The sequence below is a fragment of the Exophiala bonariae genome, assembly GCF_035927105.1.
Source record: "Exophiala bonariae strain CCFEE 5792 chromosome Unknown scaffold_22, whole genome shotgun sequence".
NCBI classification, from domain to species: domain Eukaryota; kingdom Fungi; phylum Ascomycota; class Eurotiomycetes; order Chaetothyriales; family Herpotrichiellaceae; genus Exophiala; species Exophiala bonariae.
In genome coordinates this window covers 607849-629633 of record NW_027042497.1, presented here as the reverse complement: position 1 = coordinate 629633, position 21785 = coordinate 607849, and the positions used below count along the sequence as shown (strand labels likewise).

The 21785-nt window shown below is 49.4% G+C and overlaps 5 protein-coding genes across 5 annotated transcripts; 2 read left to right on the top strand and 3 right to left on the bottom strand.

Annotated features, from left to right (window-relative positions):
- Positions 1-933: 933 nt before the first annotated feature.
- Positions 934-2867, bottom strand: LTR84_006030 (uncharacterized protein; the record flags this gene model as incomplete). The annotated part of the gene is made up of 2 exons (XM_064849594.1): positions 934-2532; positions 2616-2867. The coding sequence occupies 2 exons, from the start codon at positions 2865-2867 to the stop codon at positions 934-936; spliced, it is 1851 nt and encodes a 616-aa protein (XP_064703818.1).
- A 530-nt stretch (positions 2868-3397) lies between these two features.
- On the top strand, positions 3398-4183 carry LTR84_006029 (uncharacterized protein; the record flags this gene model as incomplete). The annotated part of the gene is made up of 1 exon (XM_064849593.1): positions 3398-4183. One exon carries the CDS (start codon positions 3398-3400, stop codon positions 4181-4183), a length of 786 nt encoding a protein of 261 aa, XP_064703817.1.
- Positions 4184-8053: 3870 nt separating this feature from the next.
- Positions 8054-9091, top strand: LTR84_006028 (uncharacterized protein; the record flags this gene model as incomplete). The annotated part of the gene is made up of 1 exon (XM_064849592.1): positions 8054-9091. The coding sequence occupies one exon, from the start codon at positions 8054-8056 to the stop codon at positions 9089-9091; it is 1038 nt and encodes a 345-aa protein (XP_064703816.1).
- Positions 9092-13681: 4590 nt separating this feature from the next.
- Positions 13682-14639, bottom strand: LTR84_006027 (uncharacterized protein; the record flags this gene model as incomplete). Its single annotated transcript, XM_064849591.1, has 3 exons — positions 13682-14170; positions 14238-14315; positions 14379-14639. 3 exons carry the CDS (start codon positions 14637-14639, stop codon positions 13682-13684), a joined length of 828 nt encoding a protein of 275 aa, XP_064703815.1.
- Positions 14640-15286: 647 nt separating this feature from the next.
- On the bottom strand, positions 15287-21484 carry LTR84_006026 (uncharacterized protein; the record flags this gene model as incomplete). Its single annotated transcript, XM_064849590.1, has 1 exon — positions 15287-21484. One exon carries the CDS (start codon positions 21482-21484, stop codon positions 15287-15289), a length of 6198 nt encoding a protein of 2065 aa, XP_064703814.1.
- Positions 21485-21785: the final 301 nt, after the last annotated feature.

The following is a 21785-nucleotide window of genomic DNA, read 5'->3' as shown; positions in this document are numbered from 1 at the left end:
GACAACTCCGCAAAGACTCGAGGACTTCACCGATTTTGCTGACATATACCTCTCGCTGACCAGTAAGCTTGCTCATCGCAAGCAAATGGAAAAGCTTTGGTTATGCTGAGCTTACCTCGTGTACGCTTTTTCGATTATTGGCGAAGTGCCCCAGGACCCGTATGTCTAGACGTCTTGGTGTTTTGGTCGGCACATCTCTTTGAACACGCAGACAGCAGGTCACGCAACTCCGGGTCTGCAACAAATCGTTGTGAGCTTCTTGAGGCTTACCTTGGTTACAGAGTCTCAGGCCTGACAAATTGAATGTATCAGAGGCGCATCTTTGGCAGCGCACGCACACTGCTTTGGACGTGGCTTGCTGAACCTCTAATTTTGGCCACGATCAAAAGGGACTAGAAAACAAGATGAGGGGGTTATTCGATTCGAGTATGACCATTTCCTTGACTCACACCGTTCTTCTTGTTGTTCCTACAAGCCGAGTTGATCCAAATGAGATGGAAAAGCAAGACGGGCGAGCAAAGGAGAGATAGTCCTAAGGTACCACTAACCGGGCACTAGCACGCACTACAGCCCGGTAATAAGCTTGGCGACGACCACGACCTCAATTCAAGTCTACCAGCTCTCTTGTTGATGAAGATGTCCACGACAACTTGAGATATCATGCTCGTTAAGCCACTTGAATGACGTGGAATGTATCATCGAACTATCAGGCGAGCCTCCAACTACACCTCAATGTTATCGTGACGCGGTCCCTTCTCGAGGGGATCTGACAATGCTGATCACAGGTAAGCCAGGCAGATCCGAGGCCTTCCATCAAACCATGCATGCCATGCATGCCAGCGACATCTATGTGCTCTCAAAACCATACTATATCATATGATTAGTGAGCACCTACCGGTATAGTCACAAGATGCCTTTTAGGCAGCATCAGATTCACAATTTACTCTGCCCTCCTCCCCTATGCTTCTCCTTCGTTTCCAACCAGCCAAAGCTTGCGTCCATGTTGATCCCCGGATCAATGATGACGTTCAGCACACATGGGACCTTTTCCTTCTCTTGGAATGCTTTCCTTGTTGCTGTTCTCAACTCCTCTTCACTTCGCACGAAGAATCCTGTCCCACCGACCATCTCCGCAAGATGCTCATACCTAGTCTCATAGAGCAACGAACTAGATCGAAGGCTTTTGACTCGATCCTTTAAGTTCGACGCAGCGGTCTCACTCGACGATGTCCGGTCTTGCATTTCTTTCCATTGCGTTGCTGACGTTGCATCGCCTTTGTAGATTCCAGAGTTGTTCATCACGATGATCACGATGTCCATGCGGTGGCGTGCCATAGTCTCGATCTCCATCCCGGAGAATCCGAGCGCGGAGTCACCTTCTAATGCGATGATCTTCTTCGTCCGCGATGGTAGATTATACGCTGACCATGCGCCGATGGCATAGCCTAGTCCAACGCCCATGGTGCCCCACGTTCCTGCGTCGAGACGCTGGCGTGGTTGTTCTAGTGGGAATGAGGACCGTGAGATGTCCATCGTATTCGCGCCTTCGGCGACGTACACGATTTCACCTTTTGACGGTGGTGACAGACTGTTGACCGTGGATTTGATGATATGGTAAGCTCGTTGGTAAATTAGCTGCCCGCTCACTGGAGTCATCTTCTCGGCTGCCTCGGAGGTCTTGGCCGAATTAGTTGCTGCTCCTCTGGACAGTAGATCCAGGTAAGACGATGATGCTGCAGTGGGATCGGAAACGACTCGGGGCTCTGAGAACGCTTTCCAGTCACCCAATTCAGCCTTTATTTGGTCGACAACCAAGCCGATGTCCCCGAAGATACTGAGTGCGGGCTCTCCTAGCGAGTTCGCTCGTCCAAGCTCTTCTGGAGAGATGTCTACCTGGATGATCTTCACATCAGGGCGGTATTTTGGAGCTTCGCCGAAATGCACAATCCAGTTCGGTCTCGCTCCCAAGAGCAGAACTAGGTCTGCGTTCTTGAGCGCGGCTGAGCGTGCGGAACTTGTGTTTAAAGCGTGTGAGTCTGGAACGACCCCTTTCCCCATAGGCGTTGGGAGGAATGGGAGGTGGTGTGTCGAGATGAGTGAGCGGATTGTGGACTCTGCGCGTGCATATGCGGCACCTTTGCCGATGATAACGAGCGGAGCAGAACTCGATCGAAGTAGTCGAGCTGCGGACGTGATGAGATCCGAAGATGGACCAGGCTTTGGAGGTGGAGATACTGAAATGACGGGCCTGTCTACTCTACGGTCAGCAGGCGAAGGCTCCATGATGAGATCAGTCGGTAGGTCGACAAAGGTTGGTCCCGGTCGGCCATACCATGCTATGCGATAGGCCGTACGTAAGGCGGCCACGATGGCCGTCGGCTCTTTTGAGGATGGTCGAATAGCGGTCTTAGTATGGGGAGTCAACAAAGCGATGGCGTCTAGCTCTTGGAAGCCGCCTTTTGTCACACTGGTAGATTCCGAGGAGCCTCCGAGCACAAGCAGGGGAAATGCATTTGTCGAGGCATTGGTGATCTACATGGAAAGTTTTCTTCAGTACGGGAAAGTGGAAGGCAAGCCTGAATGTCAAATAATGAATCTCATATGGCTCTACTTACTCCTGCCATGCCATGAATTATCCCTGGTCCACCAGTCAAGAGAAGCACTCCAGGGCGACCAGTGAGGTAGCCATATATCGAGGCGGCATAGCTACATGCCTGCTCGTTGCGATACCCAATGACACGAATGCCCAAATCAATGGCTTCTTCTGCAATATCAGCAACGGGTATTCCGACGAGAGTGTGTAGGACGGTAATATCAAGATCGTGCAATGCCTGTGCTATCACTTTTGCTCCTGTGAGTGGCGCCATCTCATTTCAGGGTTTGTAGAGACGTAGGACTGAGTGACATTGTTTACTCTGAGGCCATTATTCGAACTCTACATGGTATACAATTCCATGTTCGGTTATCAAGGATCCAAATGGCGGGGAAGGAGGAGACAGTGTGGGCGAATTGCGTGATCGACCGAGGCAGTCGTATTGCCAATCTGAACCGTTTCGCTTGAGCCCCCGACCAATAGGCTCAGAATTGTGTTGATGTGGGCTAGGTGATCAAAAGTATTCTATTCTCCTTTGAATCCCCCTTCCTCTCCATTTCGAATCATCATGGACTTCAAATCATGGACAATTTTGCACCTCAAGATTTTCAGGATGAAAGCCGAGGTATTGGGATATTGGGGAACACTAGTCCCTCGAGGGGATTTCCCCCACCTCTTGGTCAAAGACTCATTTCTTTCCATCCTTCCTGAGAGACATCAAGGCAGTCATCCGGCTGTAGTAACCGCTGTATTCGACTCAAAATCTAGCCTGGGCTAGACTCAACCACTGCGAAAACCCACCCGATGGCAACGGCGGCGTCTTCATTCCAGAAGGGATCAGGAAATGACCGATTTAATGCCGAGGCGCTCAATTGGGACAAGAACCCTCTTGTTCACGAGGCCAGCAAACAAGCATTGAAGGCGATTTCCGCCAGGTTCCCGGCCCTCAAGCCTTCTTCGGAAACAACGGGTTTGAATGTGCTGGAGATCGGATGTGGTACAGGCTTACTAAGTTTCATTACGGCCCCTCTTGTCAAGCAGGTCGTGGCGATCGATGCCGCGCCGGGAATGATAGAGGTCTTGAAGGAGAAGCTTAAGAAACAAGACGCACCGAGTAATGTTTTGCCGGTGGCAGTCCTGCTCGAGGATCCCGAGGATCCATCTTTACCCCCAGCAAATGCGGCCGATCCTAACGGGCCTCGATTAAAGTTCGATCTTATCACATCGCACCTCGTGTTACACCACGTTCCAGATTTAAAGGGACTTCTGACCACGATGCTCGGATGCTTGAAGCATGGCGGTAGCGTGGCATTGACAGATTTTGAGGATTATGGACCCGAAGCGAAGAGCTTTCATCCCCAAGCAAAGCTGGCTGGGGTTGAGAGACACGGAATTCATGCCAAAACCATGGCAGCATTGCTGAAAGAGGTTGGTTTTTCCAATGTAAGAGTGGAGCGAGCGTGGAGTGTGGATAAAACTGTTGAATCGTTCGAAGGTGAATTCGAAAACGGTCGTCCACAGCCTGGCCAGGGTGTGACGAGAAACTTTCCATTCGTGATTTGCATGGGGGAACAAAAGCACAACGGATAAAGCGGATAAAGCATAATGCCACCAGATTCTAGGTGATATTGGATTCCAATTGTGGTCTTAGCTCTCCAGACTAGTTCAGAAGATGCCTCCAGACAACCTTCTAGAAAGGCTTCAAGGAATCGGACACAATCGTGAACGTCAATGCATATCGAAAATCCCCATCAGGACAAGTTGCAAACGTTGTCCGAGTTTTTGGTGAACCTATCCTCAGTAGTCGTTCAGATCAGCTCCGCGGATGATCTGAGCGCCAATGTTCTAGCAAGATTGTATTGGTTGCATTGATGGCACAGACCTGATCTTTGCTGTCATTAATTGATAGTGGTGTGAGAATGGACCCCCGAAGCAAGACTGATTGGTGGCTAAGAGGCTTATGAGATGCTCTGTTGAACATACTGTGCCCAGCAGGGATACTATGGCTTTCAAAAGCTACGGATGAGTTCTTGCGAGGTACTTCAACACCAAGATATCTGGGGTCGTACTTCGATAGAGGGCACATGAAGGGGGCCACTTTTGACATGCGAGACGCCAACGTTAGTCTTGGCATCTACCTCCTTTATTGCCTTCCTTCCCAGACATTCATTCTTCTCATCACCCCTGATTCGAAGCAAATCTTGTTACCATTATCATAAGTTGCGGATTCGATCAAATCTGCGAATAAGTTCAATGCTCTTGGTTCAGCATGCTCGAGCTCAGGTCCAGTCATGATTCCTCACCGATGACGGCATAGAGATTTAAACCCAGTCTTGTTCTGTCTGAGCGCCATGATCCGTGCCCGTAACTATGGCTTCCACAAACGACCTACCGACGGCAGCTTGCTATAGCACACGCATTGACCAGTCTAGGACATCAATGCTCGAAAACTTCTTCGAATAGACTTCTGTTGGCACTGCTACAGTGTAATGTTGTTCTCCATGAGTATTAATTCTATCTTCATCCTTCTTAGGTGTCCACGGTTGGTTGATCAGTTCTTCATAACGTCATATCATCACTTGACCTATATCGAGTGCTCCTTTCTACAAAACTGTCGTCAGCAGTGACAAGACACGTCCGCAGCAGGCCCTGTAGGACCCTTCAATCAAGACCTACAGCTCCTACGGCAGCTCTTCGAGAAAACTCGGTCATCTCCCATTTATGTCTTGTTTTCCGGGAGAACAACCGGCTTAGGAGACGAGCAACTTATGCCAGGAATATGCCAGGCTTTGCTCCCGCTTCTTCAGCTGCTGTAGCGTTGACTGCCATTTCTGGCTGCTGCGTTGTTGCGAGGCTATTCTCTCGCTTAGCATTCGTGAAGCATGTTGGAATTGACGACTGCTTGATCGCTCTTGCTTGGAGCGCGTCACTTGCACTTACCGTGGTCACTGCCCAATGTATGTCAATTATTCTGTATGAGGGGACTGCCAGCTTACAAGCATGCAGCATCGACGGAAGGCACCGCAGAATCGGGTGTTTCAATAGGGCTTCTTCAGGTAAGAGTGGCTAGAGGTCCCCTGCTGGTGATTTACGAGAACTAACCAATGCACTTACAAGGCCTCGTGGTCTGCCAATTTGACCTATAATCTTAGTGTTCTTTTCCTCAAAGACTCACTTCTTCTTCAATATCTTCGATTCTCGACTGACACCGGTTACCGACGTGCCTGTTGGGTACTGGGCACGATTGTTACTGCATATGGGATTTCAGCCCTGTTTGTTGGAGTTTTCTCTTGTCAACCAATCGCTTTCAGCTGGGATGAAAGTATCAGTGATGGTAGATGTATCGACTTTCTCGCCTTTTGGCTGTTCAATGCGTCTTTTAACTCGGCCACCGATATCATAATTTGTGTCCTACCAATTCCTGTTCTGGGCGTCCTCAGTCTGTCACGCAAGCAGACTCTTATCCTCAGTCTTCTTTTTCTGCTCGGAGCCTTGTAAGTTTCTATTGCACCACGGAAAATGAACATGAATTCTGACATGAGCTGTAACAGTGTTTGTGCAACCTCAATTGCTCGCCTGGTGGTAACATACAGTGCCACCATAAATGATAAGAACGAGCCTAATCTACTGTTGTGGTCGACTATCGAGATCAACGTGGGCATCATATGTGGTTGCCTGCCATCACTTCGACATCCAGTGACACAATTATCACCGAGAATATTTGCCCACAAACGAAAAACGAGTGATGGCTCAGAAGCTCGATCACATACAAGCATAAATGTGGAGATCAAGCACTCTAGTGCCAATTCCCATACTATGAGCTATCGACGGGGGAGCCTCTCTAGTGAGGCTTCCTATCCGCAAAATAGCAACGTCATTGATTTCTCCTATTTTGGTTTCAACGAGACTCCAGACAGCCGCGACGGCGAACAGGATCATGACAACGAGATTTCCAGTGTCAGCAGCAACCTTCCAACACCTGACACGCCTACCTCACTTCTTTTCGATCTAGAGTCACAAAATCCATTCGACGCAATCACAGGTACCCCTCACCATCAGAATCTTGCCAGTGATAAGAATAAGCCACTTCCTCTGCCACCGTCACCGGTCATGCCCTCGCCAGTCCTCCTCATGCCCGCACCAGTGACTCGACCAGCTGGACCTCGAAATCTCAACACCAACTCCAAAGTCTTCACAATGCGAAGTCATAAGGTCAGATACGAGCCTCGAACAATACTACCACTGGCTTGCATCCCGGAATCTCAGAGTCCTATCACATCTCCTCGACGCGGATCTCCTCAAATAGGGCGAAGGGAGGGGAGCACGAGTTTGTGCAAATCGAATTCGCCAGTTGACACGGATCACGATGAAGATCGTAACTACAGCCACGAGCGAGCACGCAGGACAACTGGACCTAACGTCCCACCTTATTCCAATCCAATTACAGGCAATGGTAGTACAGCAGTTAGCTATGGCAACATCGCACCGTGGGACGCATGCCCCTGCCCTGGCAGTAAGACATATAGCTACGAAATTCTTGGCGGCCCACGGGCCCTTGGGAAAGACGCGACCAGGTCGCTCAGTTGGCGGCAGAGGGCTCGGAGGGACAAAGAGCGGGCCCAGTGGGCGAAGAAAAATGAGCAGCAGCGGAGGGAACGAGAACTGAGAAATCGGCCTAATGGGCCGCGTGAGCTAGGCTGAAACCTAGATGCAATATAGCGTTGTTCTATCATGGAGATCCAACGCTTGTAAATATCATCTAGATGTCTCATCACCAAGACTGATATGCTCAGTCTGTCATACCATGGAGTTTCAAGATGACTCCCATGTTGAGTAATTGTCATAAGTTGATACGATCATAAGCTGAAGCGGATTTCGGCGACTGATTCTCATCAATACTGGCTCCAGCTCACCTAATCATGTTCTGCTCATCAAGTCATAACTCGCATCAAGCATCTTCGTAGCCATGCTTTCGAACGCCAATCAATTTCGGCTAGATCTCGGTGCACCGTCATCTTGTTTCTGCCCATAATGTGAGGATAGACGGCAGTCAGGAATTCATTGACGAACCATAGAGTCGGGCATTGTGCAGATAATCTCATATCGAACAGGGCTCTCATACCAAGCTCGTCTCCTTCGATCCCAATGGTCCAGTGGGTCATGCACGTGAAGGAGATATTGTCGGAGTTTACTTTGGGTGACGAAATAAACCCGTTCAGTGTTGAGTCGCAATGCCGTTGCTTTAGACTTGGTTAATAACTTCGATCTAACCATAACTCGTATTCCCGCATAAGATTCAAGTGGGGCACCGTGGAAGCCGATGCGAAACGGCAGGTTATCGGATAAATCGGTGACATCGATATGCTGTTGAGTTAAGACAGTATATAGAGTGTGACCACAGTCCTCTGAAGTCTGCTAGGTCTCTGTTTTGATAGATTCTCCTCGCACCCTGGAACCACAATGTCTCTCCAAAATCGTGCTGCGTGGCTCATGGCCAAAGAATCCCCTATGTTTACTGTGGACTCCGCACCACACACAACTCCCTCAGTTAATGAAGTCGTTATTAAGACTAAAGCTATCGCCATCAACCCTGCAGACGCCATCTATCTGAAATCTGTGATGCTCCTGAAAGACTACCCAGCCATTCTGGGCTGCGATGTCGCTGGCGAGGTTGTCGAAGTGCACCCTTCTCTAGCCGAAGACTACAGCGTGGGTGACCGTGTCATTGCCCAAGGCGGAGCTGCATATAGGAGAGATGGTACTTACTGCTACTCCACCTTTCAGGAGTATGTGGTTGTCAGAGCAGCAAGAATGACCAAAATTCCACAACATGTGGCTTATGAGGATGCTGTTGTATTGCCCCTGGGTATGGTGACCGCTCTTGCCTGCCTCTTTATGGATCAGACGTTGGCATTGCCATGGCCACTGGAGCATGGAGAGAAACCCGGCCAGGGCAAAACACTGTTGGTCTGGGGCGCTAGTAGCAGCGTCGGCTCTTGTGGTGTCCAATTGGCTGTCCACGCGGGATACGAGGTAGTTGGAATTGCGAGCAAGAGGAACCACGAGATGGTCAAAGGCTTGGGGGCAACCGCGTGCTTTGATCAAAGTGATCCAAATCTTGTTGAGGATATTGTGCAGAGCCTGAAAGGAAAAGCTGTCATGGGAGCTTACGACGCCATTCATGATGACGAGACGCTGAACACGCTTTGCGAGATCCTTGATAAGATTAATGATCGAAGGCTGATAGCGTCGATTTCACCTGGTGCTGAAGCGAAGGGCACGAGAGGAGTGAAAATCGTGACCAATTTTGCAGCAATTGGGGTTGAAAGCGACATTCCCAAGCTGGTCTGGCAATGGATCCACAGAGCAATGGAGAACAAGACAATCAAATATATGCCACGCTCAGAGGTGGTTGGAAAAGGGCTAGAAGATTTGCAGAAGGCTGTTGAGCTGCTGGGACAGGGCGTGAGTGCGAAGAAGCTGGTGGTTTCCATCTGAGTTCCAGACTTTGTGGTGATAATTAGCATCCGCCTCTATTTCACATGAGAGCTCCCGTGCTGAATTACGGTAGTCATATTCTATAATGGCAAACTGCATGGCGTCGCCGTCTTCTCTTTCCCAGTCGTTTTGAGAATGTATCGTACGCAGTGAACGTCGAACTATGGCGGCATGACTAGTCTGGGATGATCTCCACTTTTATTGCCCTTCTGGTCCGCATCCAGTTCCCTTCGCCTACCAAATAATATGAGTGTGGTCTAGGTCACAGCTTACAAGTAGATTCAGCTGAAGATAGAACGCGGACAAGTCAAGGTTCAAGATATCCTTGGCGACTCTATTTTTGGCTGCGTGCCAGCAAAATTACAACAGCCGTGCGGTAAAGGAAGTGAAGTATCTATATCATCGCAGGAAGGGATAGACAAGTTATGGGTACTGGTGGGAAAATAGACTTGCTGGGTTCAGATCTTGCAGACGATCAAGCCGAGGACACGCCTTGAGCTCAGCTTCAAAAACACTGCGACCCTGCCAAAATCACGAATACGACTGCGACAACCAATCGTCAAATCTGTGGCTCATTGTCTCAGCAAGTATTTCAATGACATCGAGCCGATCCAACCGTCGTTTGGCCTCGTATGCTCGGTGTTTGAGTTTGTCTACGTAACGTGGGGGCTTGGAACGGGAACTACAATGCTCAGAAACGTTGTTGCCTGATGGCTACGGCGCGTGTGAAAATGCTTTCAGGGGCTGAATTGGGAATACGAGGTACTCGGATATGATAATTATTGAGGTATAGAAGAACGATTGTTCCTCAGATCTGGTGCACAGGTAGTGACTACCACAGACTTCTTCAACTTTGCGTAATGGCTATGACTGGACACAAATGTATACGATTTCGATATCTAAATGGAGTACTTGTACCTGGCTGACCATTCTCAAGCACTGCCGCCATACGAAGAACCTGTTATAATGGGCATTCCGGCTGTCAATTAGTAAGTATGATCACATCCGATTGCTCCGCATTCTCATTCTTCGAGGCTGGACTGATTTGTTTGGGTAGCCAGTATCAACCTCCGACACCACCAACCCCATCAGCCATGTTAGCAAGCCATCAGAGCGGCGGTAGCATCGGCATTGGTTGGCCTGCATACAGAGGCCAAGATGGAAACATCTACTACCAAGCACCTACGCCTTTGAACGATCTAGGCCATTTACCTGCTCTGGTCGAGTGTCCTTACTGTGGTGCACGTGGTAAGACACAGACATCTCTCACAAGCGGAAACATGAACCACGCCTGGGGGTGCTGCGCCTTCTTTTCAACCGTAATTTTCACTTTCGTGCCATATATGATCAGTGGCCTCAAGAATGTGGAACATAAGTGTCAGGGTTGTCACAAGAGATTGGCTGTATGGCATCGAAGTGGGCATACCCAGGTGAAATGAAGGCGTCGATGCAGGGCAGGGTACGACTGTGTGTGTTCACAAACACATCTGAGGCTCATCACAGACCCAACTCTGTCCCGGCCCTTATTGAGGAAATGCCGGGGTGTTAAGTGCAGAGGCACAAATCTGACATAGTAAAATTACAATGGGAGTCCTAGCAATCCCAATCTCGTGCGCCGAGCCTTAGAGGTTGCGGCAACCACTTCTTGGGGATCGAAGGAACCAAAACGTACATTAGTGCAAGCTAAAGTCGAAATAATATTCACAGGACATGTGGTGCTTCTGCTATTTTCGTCCGCAAGTATTCCAAGCAAGTTGAGGAAACAGGTTTGACTTCGTGAGCAAGAATAGAGCAACAATATCGCTCTTGACTCGTGTGCTAAAGGAGGTGAAGCTGAAGATGTCATCGTTTCGACGATATGGGATGGTTTGTGAGACAACATTCAGGCTGTCTTCGACTAAACCCCAGAAACACAGAGGTTCATCTCGCCTTTGCAACATCTGCCAGCTTACTTGTATCCGGTGACTACGGTACGGGTAGGGCTGTATCGTACTAGTACTCGACATCGAGTTGAGTAGCCAATCTCGACCGTAAATTATCTAAGTGATTGGGAGATCTAAAAGGAGATCCACGCATCTGGCGATGACTTTTCAATCGCTAACGTGACATCCACGGTGCACGCGACCTTCCTCCCAGGTTCTCGAGTCGCATAGATTCATAAAGGTGAAATAGAACCAGCCCTTCTGAGATTGTAAACCCGAGAACACAATCGGATCCTGATCGCCGATAAAGTACTATCAATTATTGCCCTCGTCCAATATCCGTGTCGTGCTCGTCTGCGCATGACAGGCTCGTCAAGGAGACTCTCAGCCTTGTTCCAGTCCAGAACACTTCGTAATGCTTTTTAGCTGTGTAGAAACTGCATAACGTAACAGTCGATTTTGTGCCCTCGAATCATCCCCACTGTACCGACATGTTCCTCAAGGTAGCCCAAGGCAGTGATGTGGGTTGACTGCAAATTCTTGGGGCGTGAGGCTGGAAACATCACCCATACCCTACATAACGCAAAAAGGCAGCCACATTATGCTGCATTTTATAGTCCTGGTGGCCTCTGGAGAGATCTCGCTCCTACAGCTGTCAATCCATGAGATTTAACGAATCACTGGGTGATATCCCCGTAGCTACAATTGAGCGACTAAACAGAGATTGTACTACACACTATCAGTGCGTCGGGTATTCTTTATACTCTTATAGATGAGTAGATATCTATATTCTCTAATCTTCTTTTAATAAAGTATTTACTAATATAGACTAGTAATGTCGAGTATACCTAATAGTATAGCCTCTATGACCAACCTATATTTTTAGTCTCTCCGATCTCTTAGAAATTTCGCTAGCCTATTGTTCGGGAGAGTTTACTGATGCTTAAGCCTATTAAACCTCTAAGGCCGTTTTCTTAAATATTTACCTTATACTACCATTCTAGTGCTACTAGCTTCTTGAAAATCTAAGACGCGAGGCTATGGAGGATGGATGCCGTTCTCCAGTCTTCTCTAGACTTTATGTGCGAGGTATAGTAGACTGCTCAATTTACCCTGCGTGAATATGGCTCATGGTTGATTGATAAAAGCGCTTGCACTGTAATTTAAGTGTTACTGGCCTCTCCAGGGGCCTACTGGGGCTGTTAGTTCTCTGGACTTCAGAGGACGATGTGTCGATTCACATGCAACCACTGCTGCAAGAGCCAGCCTTGGAACTGGGGCAGCAACCAGGCAGTGTTCAACTGCACTGCATTTTTAGTTCCTCTCGCTTCTTGTCGAGTCCTGCTGTGACAGCTCGGTTTTCCGACTCTATTGGACAACCCACTCTCTCAGCTTGCCGCTACGGCCAAGATGCATCACGAGAAATAACACTGCACTGCAATTTTAGTCCCTCCTATCTCTTGAAAGATTTCGCTGCTGCTCTCAGTCCCCGAGACTTCACTAGACAACGAGGTGGCTCAGCGCGTCAATGGCACTGCAAATTTAGTGTCTCTCACCCATTGACACCTTGAGAGACCTCGTTGAGGCTGATCATCCTTTCAACCCTCACTGGACGATATTTCAAGTCAGAGCTACTGCACGGTATCCCCGGAGAATTAGCAGCGCGCTTCCTAGTCTCGCTGCCAGGCATCCTAGGCTAATGCATCGGTGCCCAAATCAAGTGCACTGCAATCTTAAACCTTCTGGGCCCTTCGAGGAGGCACGCCGCAGCTGGTCGTCCTCTAGGAGTGTGAGCGACATCGTGTCTATGCCCAAATATGCGCCCATGAGACAGAGAGAGCACTAGAGTTTTTAGTGCTTCAGGCTTCTTAAGCGTCTTCAATGAGGCTCCGCGAGACAGTTCGGGTTGAATGCCGATGGAAATGCACTGCATTTTTAGCATTCCTCAGGGCTTCGAACAACACATCATTTCTGGGTCTCTAAGACTAACCATGTCAAGGGCGACGCCTGATCTTTTCGGGTTAAACTAACTCAGTTGCACAGAGCCGGAAATGATGTCCGCAGATGCCCCCTCCACAGACCAGGCTGAGATCTCCAGGAGGTAGTGTGGGCCTGTATCTTCATCAATAAATTGTCAAGAGTCTTGTGCTGGACCTATGCGTGGATGATCCCTGGAAACGTCGTGGAGGTTGAGAGAGTGCTGACATGAGACAATCTTATACAGAGTGCTTTTAGCTGGGAGTGCGATGTAAGTTTGATGAAAGTCCGACATTTAACGAATGTGTGAGAAATAGTATTGGGCTTCTAGCAAAAGAAGAGCATAACGTATTTATGGATACCGGCCGCTGACATACCAAGCACCGAATAGTCGTACAAGCTCTAACGCCATTCAATTCTCCGAATATGCGTCTTCAGTCTCCATGACGAGCACTGCGCGTCCACACTTATTGCATGCTCTCCACCGTTCACCTATGAGAAATCTGAGATGGTTCTCGGCCAAGTCAGGATAGGAACCATTCCAGAGAAAGTTGTTGTTTTGATCCAATGGAAAGATATTTGTTAGAGCAATTGGGCACCGCTCGATTGTGACGATGAACATTCGACGCGACACCCTGCCACTGTGCGAGGTCACGTGTTTGCAACCCAAGTCAACGCATGGCCATTGAATTTACACATCGAGTAGAGCTTGCTTCTCATCAACAGTGGCCTGCTCGTATTTCACAGCGGCAAGCTTCATTGCTTCCTTTCTTGCAATTCGCTTCTCCATGCGGAATTGCATGATAGTTCCAAGGAAGACACCGAAGTTGACCTGGAATGGAATGACAACGACCGCATACTCGATTGGCTTGACGTGTGCTAGGTCCATGGTTGCAAGGATCTGGAATGCACCATAACCAGTTGAAGTCGAGATGGCAATGCCAATCAAGAAGAAAAGTCGGACCATCCAGTTCTTGCGGGTGTTGGCAGGTGATGTCTTGGACCCGATCTTGCGGGAGTCGACGTAGATAAAGGCGCAGACGGTGTAGTAGAAATGTTCGAGAAGAGAGACGCCGACACAGAAGGGAAGGAGGATCATGTTAAAATCCTTGAGAACCTTGGAGACCTTCTCGAGATTTGAAGGCTCCTGAGGAGTTGATTTGGTATCAGGAACCCACCACTATGATGCAGTTGTTAGTCTTCACAGGGGTTGTTATGTCTTTGTGGGTTTGTGGAGAAACACTCACGCTGAAGAGGGGCACCCAGACGATCATGAAGGCGCAGACGTAAAGCCAGCTGAAGATATATCCGACAGTATGGGCAATCTGTGATGAAGATCAGCTTTTTGTCCATCTCAACCTGATAGACAGGTCCTTGCAACCACATACGCCAAAATCCTCTGGACCAGCCTCGGGATAACCATGCTTTCCAGCGTAAACCAACTGAATGGGACCAACACGGAAAGCTTCCATCAATGCCATGAACAGAACAATGCTGCGGACCTGCTTCCTCATCTTACGAAGATGATGGCGTCGGACGGTCTTCCAGTCCTCGACATCGGGGGCAGAGGTTGGGGAGGGGAGAGTATCGGCAAGGCGAATGCTATTGTCGCTTGCTGCATTGCAGCGGCGAGACCAGGGGCAAGGCATGGTGATACTCAACTGACGGCGATGGGAGTCGAGCTGCATATGGAAAGATGGGAGGGTAGAGAATGAACGCAAGATGAAAGATAAGAGGGATGAAAGACCTGAAGAGTGGATAGGCAAGATGCAGAAGACGTCAGCAAGATGGAATCCAGTTAACTGCAACGGAATACGGCTGCCTTGGATGGATGATGGGGATAGCGCTGTAAGTGGTGCAGAGGTGCAGGAAGACGGGGGAGCTGCAGGGAGGTGGAACGTGACCAGCAGACAGGAGGCACGGAAATGGGCGATCCGTCTGGCGCCTGGAGGCTTGCGCAGGTGCTGTCAGCCTGTCACTGGCGGAGGCTCTTTAGGCCGAAGGAGCAAGCCCAAGGCCGCCCCCAGGGCGTGTTGATGGATCCCCGGAACACCCAATCAGGCCCCAACTTGTCGGTCCGGGGAGGTCAAGTCTCGGCAGAATGAGAGGCCGACTTCCGTTCCCCTTTACAGCCTCGAATGATAATGATATCTTGAGGTAGGTGGGCACTGCAGCTCAAAGCAGCACTTCTCACCAGGCACGAATTATAGACAAGTCCATTATATATTAATTGTTCTTTGGGTAGGAAGAAGAGCTCCATCTGAAGCATACTGTGCTCTGCCTATAGCATCGGCATCTATTCCAAGAACACCGGTATCCCATACATCACTGGGGCTGCTCCATTCAAATACTTCAACAAGCAAACATCTCGTGATCGTGCGACCGCTTGATCCAAGGACATCTTCACCGAATTTTGTGTCGCATCATCAGTAGACCTGTGCTTGGGTGCTCTATTCTTGCCATCCTTGACATTGTTGGCTTCAGCCTTATTCACAAGACCCCAGGAGGACATCATTTCCATCGCAAATCGGTCAATATCTCGGTCCGTAACGTCCCACAACGTGCCAACAACCGCTGCACTACCTCCGTTGATATAATTCCATGGCATGCCATAGGATTCATACACCCCACATTCTGATAACTTGACGCTGCTGCACCCCATTAACAATGTCACTGCACATTGCTCCAACTTGCGGATGGTTCGGCCTCGGATGTACTGTGCTCCGCCACCATGTCCAAAGTAGAGAACTAAAGAGTCTTCCTGCAAGGCAGTCTCGAATTCTGTCTCGGACGGCGGACGATCGATGATCGCTTTGAATCCGGGGAGTTGTTCTTCAAATACAGACTTGAAAGTGTCTTCGGTTGACGCTAAATCCGACGACGGATTCAAAATGTAGGTCCCTTCACATGGTGAGATGATGTGGCCTGGTCGATCTCCTTGTGGTGGGCCCATTTTCTCCAGTCTCTCCCAGATAGTACCAAGTGAGGGCATTCGGGATACCGATTCACCTCTCATACAGGGTAAAGACTCCCACGGAAATGCTTGCAACTCCTTGTCCATAACTAGTATTAGATGCGAATTTTGCAAGTGTGGCGTCTTGTTGGATGCAGCTTCATGGTAGGCATGTAATGCGTCCAGAACTTCCACTAACATGGCGTCAAAATCGATCTCATCGTACGCATTGTTCTCGCCATTGAACTGGAGCACATCGACGACGAAATAGATGAGGTCCACCACCGAGTCTTCCAGATCACTTTCTCGCGGATGACCGAGAGTCAGGAACAGTTCTAGCACATGTGAGTGTAGCTGGACCTTCACCGATTTCCCTGCTTTTGATGATTTCTGTCGTGAAGGCAAGTGCCTGTTAAGCGTATTCGACAAGCTCTGCCCAAATACTGCCAATGCCTTGTCGTCTGTTCCTGTCGTGGAAAATAGCCCTCGGAAACCTCCAAACCAAACGTTTTCTATATTGTCGAGCAGACTAGCAAGACGGCCGTCCAACGACTGCCTCTCGGCGAACCACGCTTTTCTGGTTGCCTTGTCGGCCGAGCTTCCTCTCGAGTCATGGGCTGAGGTGTTTGCTTGAACAACGATGTCTCCAAGCTCAGCCTTCGCGCTATCGAAGTCTAGCTCTTCGTGATCCATTTCTGAAGGATCAGGTCGCGTAAGTGGGATTCTCAGGACGAAAGGTGACCTCTGTCGTGACATTCTGGCCACCAACAGCTCTGTTCGATCTTCAGTCAATCCGATAGATACTACAGACCAGGAGTCTGGCAATAAATCAAGTTTCATGACCAATTCTGGGCTTGCTGCTGTATTATTGTTCTCCGAGGAGACGGTACCTTCGATGCGAGGCCAATTTGAAGTCGCGGCATTTCCCAATGTGGCCTTCTCACTTGAAGTGATAATCACCTCTCGAAGTCGCAGCAGATCCAACGGACTCAACGCATCTGTCAAAATGTCGACGGACGAACGTACTAGGGAGTCTCCGAGTGCTGAGGAGAGCAATGCCGTCTGTGACAATAGCTTGTGTAGAGAATGTACAGTTTCAGAGGGCACCTGCCAAGAGTCTACAGTTTTGAGGCTCGCGAGGCTTTCATGCGCTTTGAGAATTAGTGCTCGACCATCTTCCGGCACAACTCCATCTTTGTTCGCTGCGCCAGAAGCCTGACCCCTGCGCTGAGAGCCTTTGCGGCTACTGTCTGGACCGGCAATCTCTTGAACAAATGATATCCTGCCACTCTTTCTCGACGATTTATATCTTACTGGTAACGCTACGGCGGTCTCAGCTAGAACGTTGTTCACTGAATCATTCGAAAAAAGTTTCAGAGCTGAGCGAACGAGCGCCAGCGCCTGAAACGATGTCTGTCGTGGATTTTCTTGAGCGTTGCCGGAATTCACTGTGGAAAGACCGACAATATTGTTGCCAAACGTGGACAAGCTCAGACGAGCTCCCAAAACCGCCAGCCGATCAAGCAGAATCTTTTGACTAATCGTCACTTCAAGTCCTTTCATGGGAGTCTTTGCCCTCGGCTCTTCGGTGGGATTAATTTGTGCCCGAGATTTTGGCACTGATCTTTTGCTTGATGCTCGACTGAGATTGCTTGTTGCCTTGCTTTTGACCTGACTTGGTGCTACCGCTTTCTTGGGAATCATACTGTCATCTTTGACACGCTCAAATAGCTGGAGCGCGGTCTGGACATCTCCCTGCAAAAAAAAGACTTCGGCCTGATTGATCAAGGTGTGTCTTTGCAACGGACTAATGAAAGCACACGGAGCTGGCTCGTGTAGCATGCGCAATATTTTTGCCTTGTCATGTTGCCCAGCTTGAGCATGTAAAAGTGCGAGTTCACTTTGCATGTAAGCACTGAACGAAGGCATATTGGCCTTGGCAGCAACTTTCAATCCCTGCTCATAGAAGTAGACTGAATCGCAGTATAGACCACAGTGTGCCAGAATTGATGCCATATGGTTGAAGGTCGAGCAGTACAACGTCGTCTCTTGCCAGTAGATCGCCGCGCTCGCAATGGGATGGCCCCTGGCATCGTTCGATGATAGATCTAGCCTTGAAAATTCAGCAACCATGCTCTGCAAGCCAGAGTCCTCTTTGACATCGACAGCACTTGGGTCCAGAGACTGCCAACATTTAGAGATTGAAAGCCAAACGGCAGCAATAACTTTCACAGCCTGTCTTGCACACATGGCAGCTTGCAAAAGACTACCCTGCCGAAATGCCAGCTGAGACGTAAGGTGAGCGGAAGAGGCAAGTAGCATTTGTTCCTTCAGCTTTGTCCTATGACTCGAAATTGATTGCGTAGCTGCACGACTTTCCCAGACAGACCGCGCACGATCAAGATAAGACACGCACATCTGGAAATCCTGAATGGCGTAAAAGTGCTCAGCGAAGGCGAGAGCCAACTGTGTCTCCACCAATTTATCGGACGCCTTTGGATCGATTGATGACTGAGCCGCACATAGCGCAGTGTGGGCACCTTCGGTATTTCCAAGTTGTAGATGCGACTGCCCAATCATGATCAGGACGCTGGAGATACTGATAGTCGACGATTGGTGACCATGGCCCATGATGACTCGTATCATTTCGAGTGCAGTGTGAGCTGCTTGAGGATTCTCAAACATATTAGCGTAACCCACACAAATGTGGAGAAGGCTGATCAACCCGTCAGGGTCATCGATGCCCTTACTCAAATCCTCAGGCGTTTTACACTTGATGAAAATATCGCCAAGCACCTTGAGATGCTCTCGCAACCCTGAGCTGTTGAGCTGGCCCGTTGAAATATCACTTTGGACTTTGAGGATTGTGCGTACACTCGGCTCGAAATCTAGGAGGTAAACAGTCTTCGACAGTGCTGGAGCTGGCTCTAGAATCTCGCGGATTTGTTGAGGCATTAAAACGACGCCGATTATGATCGTCCTCGTCTTGAGCCGCGTTGAGACCAAGGAACTGACCATTCTCATGCGAAACACTTTGTACTTGGGCTGGTCTAGAAGTGCTAGTAGGAGGATCAATTGCGAAGTGATATGTTGCAGTTGCTTTTCGTCAAGACTCTTCTCAAGCAAGCAAGATATCTGCCTCTCAAGCACGATGGCTCGCTGGACCGGCGGTGAGGTGTTCGAATCGTACAATTCAAGACTTTGTTCTGAGCCCGCAGCCTCAGCCAATGCCACATTGGCAAACATTGCGAGACTTTTCCCCAGAGACATACAGCTCGAGTCCGCTCTCGACCACACAAGCTGCGAAGAGCCTGTCAAAGCAAACTCCGCGGCATCCCGCAGTGCGCCTAGCTTGATGTCGAATTCGATGCTCTGTCCAAGTGCATGTCTGGCGGCCTTAAAGTCGTGGAGATCAGCATGGCAGGACGCGAGGCGTTGATATTTGAGACCGAGAAATGCAGACTTCTCGTCAGTGAGCGAGAGGGAGGTCAGGATTGAGATTGAGCCCGACAGGATTTGAACCTGTGTTCTGCTGTTGGCGCGTCCTTCGACAGATTTAATGTAGCGTGTCCAGTACACCTGTGAGATTCGGATACGGATCTGGGCGAGCGCAGCGGAGAGGGATTCGTCGTTTTCAAGATCTTGAATCTGGGTTTGAAGAAACTTAGTCATTTCCACAGCGTACTCCAATGTATCGTCCGATCTATCTGTTGAGGTCGACATTCGTGGAGGATTGCATCTCTCAAGTTGAAGCATTGCGTCTGCGTTCTTCACGAGTGTAGACAATAACGTTTTTCTCCTATCAGTTGCCAGGTCTTGCCCAGTCTTGGTAAGTACAGTGCGAATGTGGTCAAACAAAAAGGTGACACATTGGCAGATAAGTTTGTAACAACTGCTCCTCAGCTCCTGGTAGGTTGCCACTGACTTGTTGGATTGATGGGATTGGAGTATATTGCGGAGTACGTGTAACAGGGCTTTGCGCAATTGAACTGTTGGCAGCAGAAGTCGTTCAACGTCAGAAACTGACAGATTGGAGACCTTGAAAAGGAGATTCCAAGTATTGTTGACGGAATCAAGGACCAGATCTGTGTTCTGCTGATAATTGTTGAGTCGCGAAGAAGTAACTTGGCAGCTCGACATCAAAGATATGGTAGGGTCGAGATCTGCCCCTTTCGTTCCTGCAAGTACGTAAAGTTCTTGCTCACATTTCAGCTGTCCTGCGACGCGTAGGAGAATTTCCATCAGATCTGAGGGAACGGAGCTGTCTTGACCTGCGGATCTGAGAAGTCCCTGAAAGCAATGTATCCAATGCAATATTTCTTGTCCAGCACTCGGTACCTTTGGTGCACTTATGATGTACCGTTTTGTTGCGCTGGTGAAATGTCGCCAGAAGTCGGTGTGTGCATCGAGCTTATGCTGGAGATGGCCCCAGGATGCGAATTTTATGGACATGGCGATGCAGAATAGTTGGTATATATCATCCGCAGAGGGGCTTGTCGTTTTCGATGAGATCGCCTGGGAGTATAGTTTGGACACCGCTAATGATATTGTGCGTAGCTGCGTCCCCGTCTGTTGTGCTTTCTGGAGGTTCTGTTTAAGACCCTGTAGACAGAGCCAGGCTGGGCTTCCGATTGTTTCCAGCTTGAGAGAATTTATCAAATCGTTGCTGATGCAACTTGGGCCTAATTGTATGACGAGCCGCAGTATTTGGCTTTGCATAGCCGTGGTGAAGCCGAATAGTAGTTTGTCTTTGGCAGCATCTGGTCGTCCGAGGAGGCATTGTGCACCACTGGGCTTTTGAGAAGCAGGGCAGGGGCTCGAAGTTGGACATGGCCTCCAGTAGTGCCGGTATATATGGGTGGCCTGCGAATCTGCTTGTATAATGAGACCGAGTGTGATTGTTCGATCTAGCAGGATCAAAGATGCATTCTCCAGTCCCGCTAGTTGCTCTCCCTTCTTGACATCTTGGCCCGGTTCCGCATCAATCAGATATTGCAAAGCAGAAATAGCACAGTCAGCCAGAACCGAACATACCGGTCGTGGAGTTTCAGTTATGACTTGTTTTTCATCCTTTGGGCCTGTAGTCCTTTTCCTGTTAGGTGATTGTTCCTGTAAAGGCCTCTGAGATGGCGCAAGCCGCACTAATGGGCCATCTCCCTCGCTCTGACTTGCTGATTCCTTTGCAACCTTTGCCGCTAGGCCCAGCTGCTTCAGGGTTGCATTGAAAACTTCTGTGGCGAGCTTTCGACAATCCGTTGGTCCGACTACTTCGGGAACAGCCTTCACAACTTGTGCGCGAACTACTCTTCTCCCAGTACCTTGTGTTGGGTCTTTTATTTTAGCGGCACTTCTGCCGATCGCTGTAGTTTTGGGAACCTTCTGTGGACGAACTGGCTTTGCCTTGTCACACTGTGAGGCATTGGTGCCGCTGGTCCCATCGAGGCCGAGCAGTACGCGAAGGTGTCGGAGCGTTTGGGCGGATGGTGCAGAGGATTTGATATCTGCTCGCACTCGATCAATAGGTGCGACGACGGATGCCATTGCTTTCGACGTTGACATAAAGTACTATGTGCTATGGTCTTCATGACTTAGGTAGGAAGCCGAACGACAACGTTGCAGGCGTCTACATTACCCGCAGACTAAGCGCAGGATGATCCAGTATTTCTTCGGCACGCGTCTGGATTTCCTAAACGAGGCGCAAAATCAACAACGGAAGTGAATTCCGTGCAGAAAACCGAGCCTTGGCATCACGTGCGACTGCGGTCATTGTCAGGCCGGGCTTCATGCTGGTCACTCAACTTTTTTCGCATCCCCATTCACTCATTCGACGAGGGACCACAGC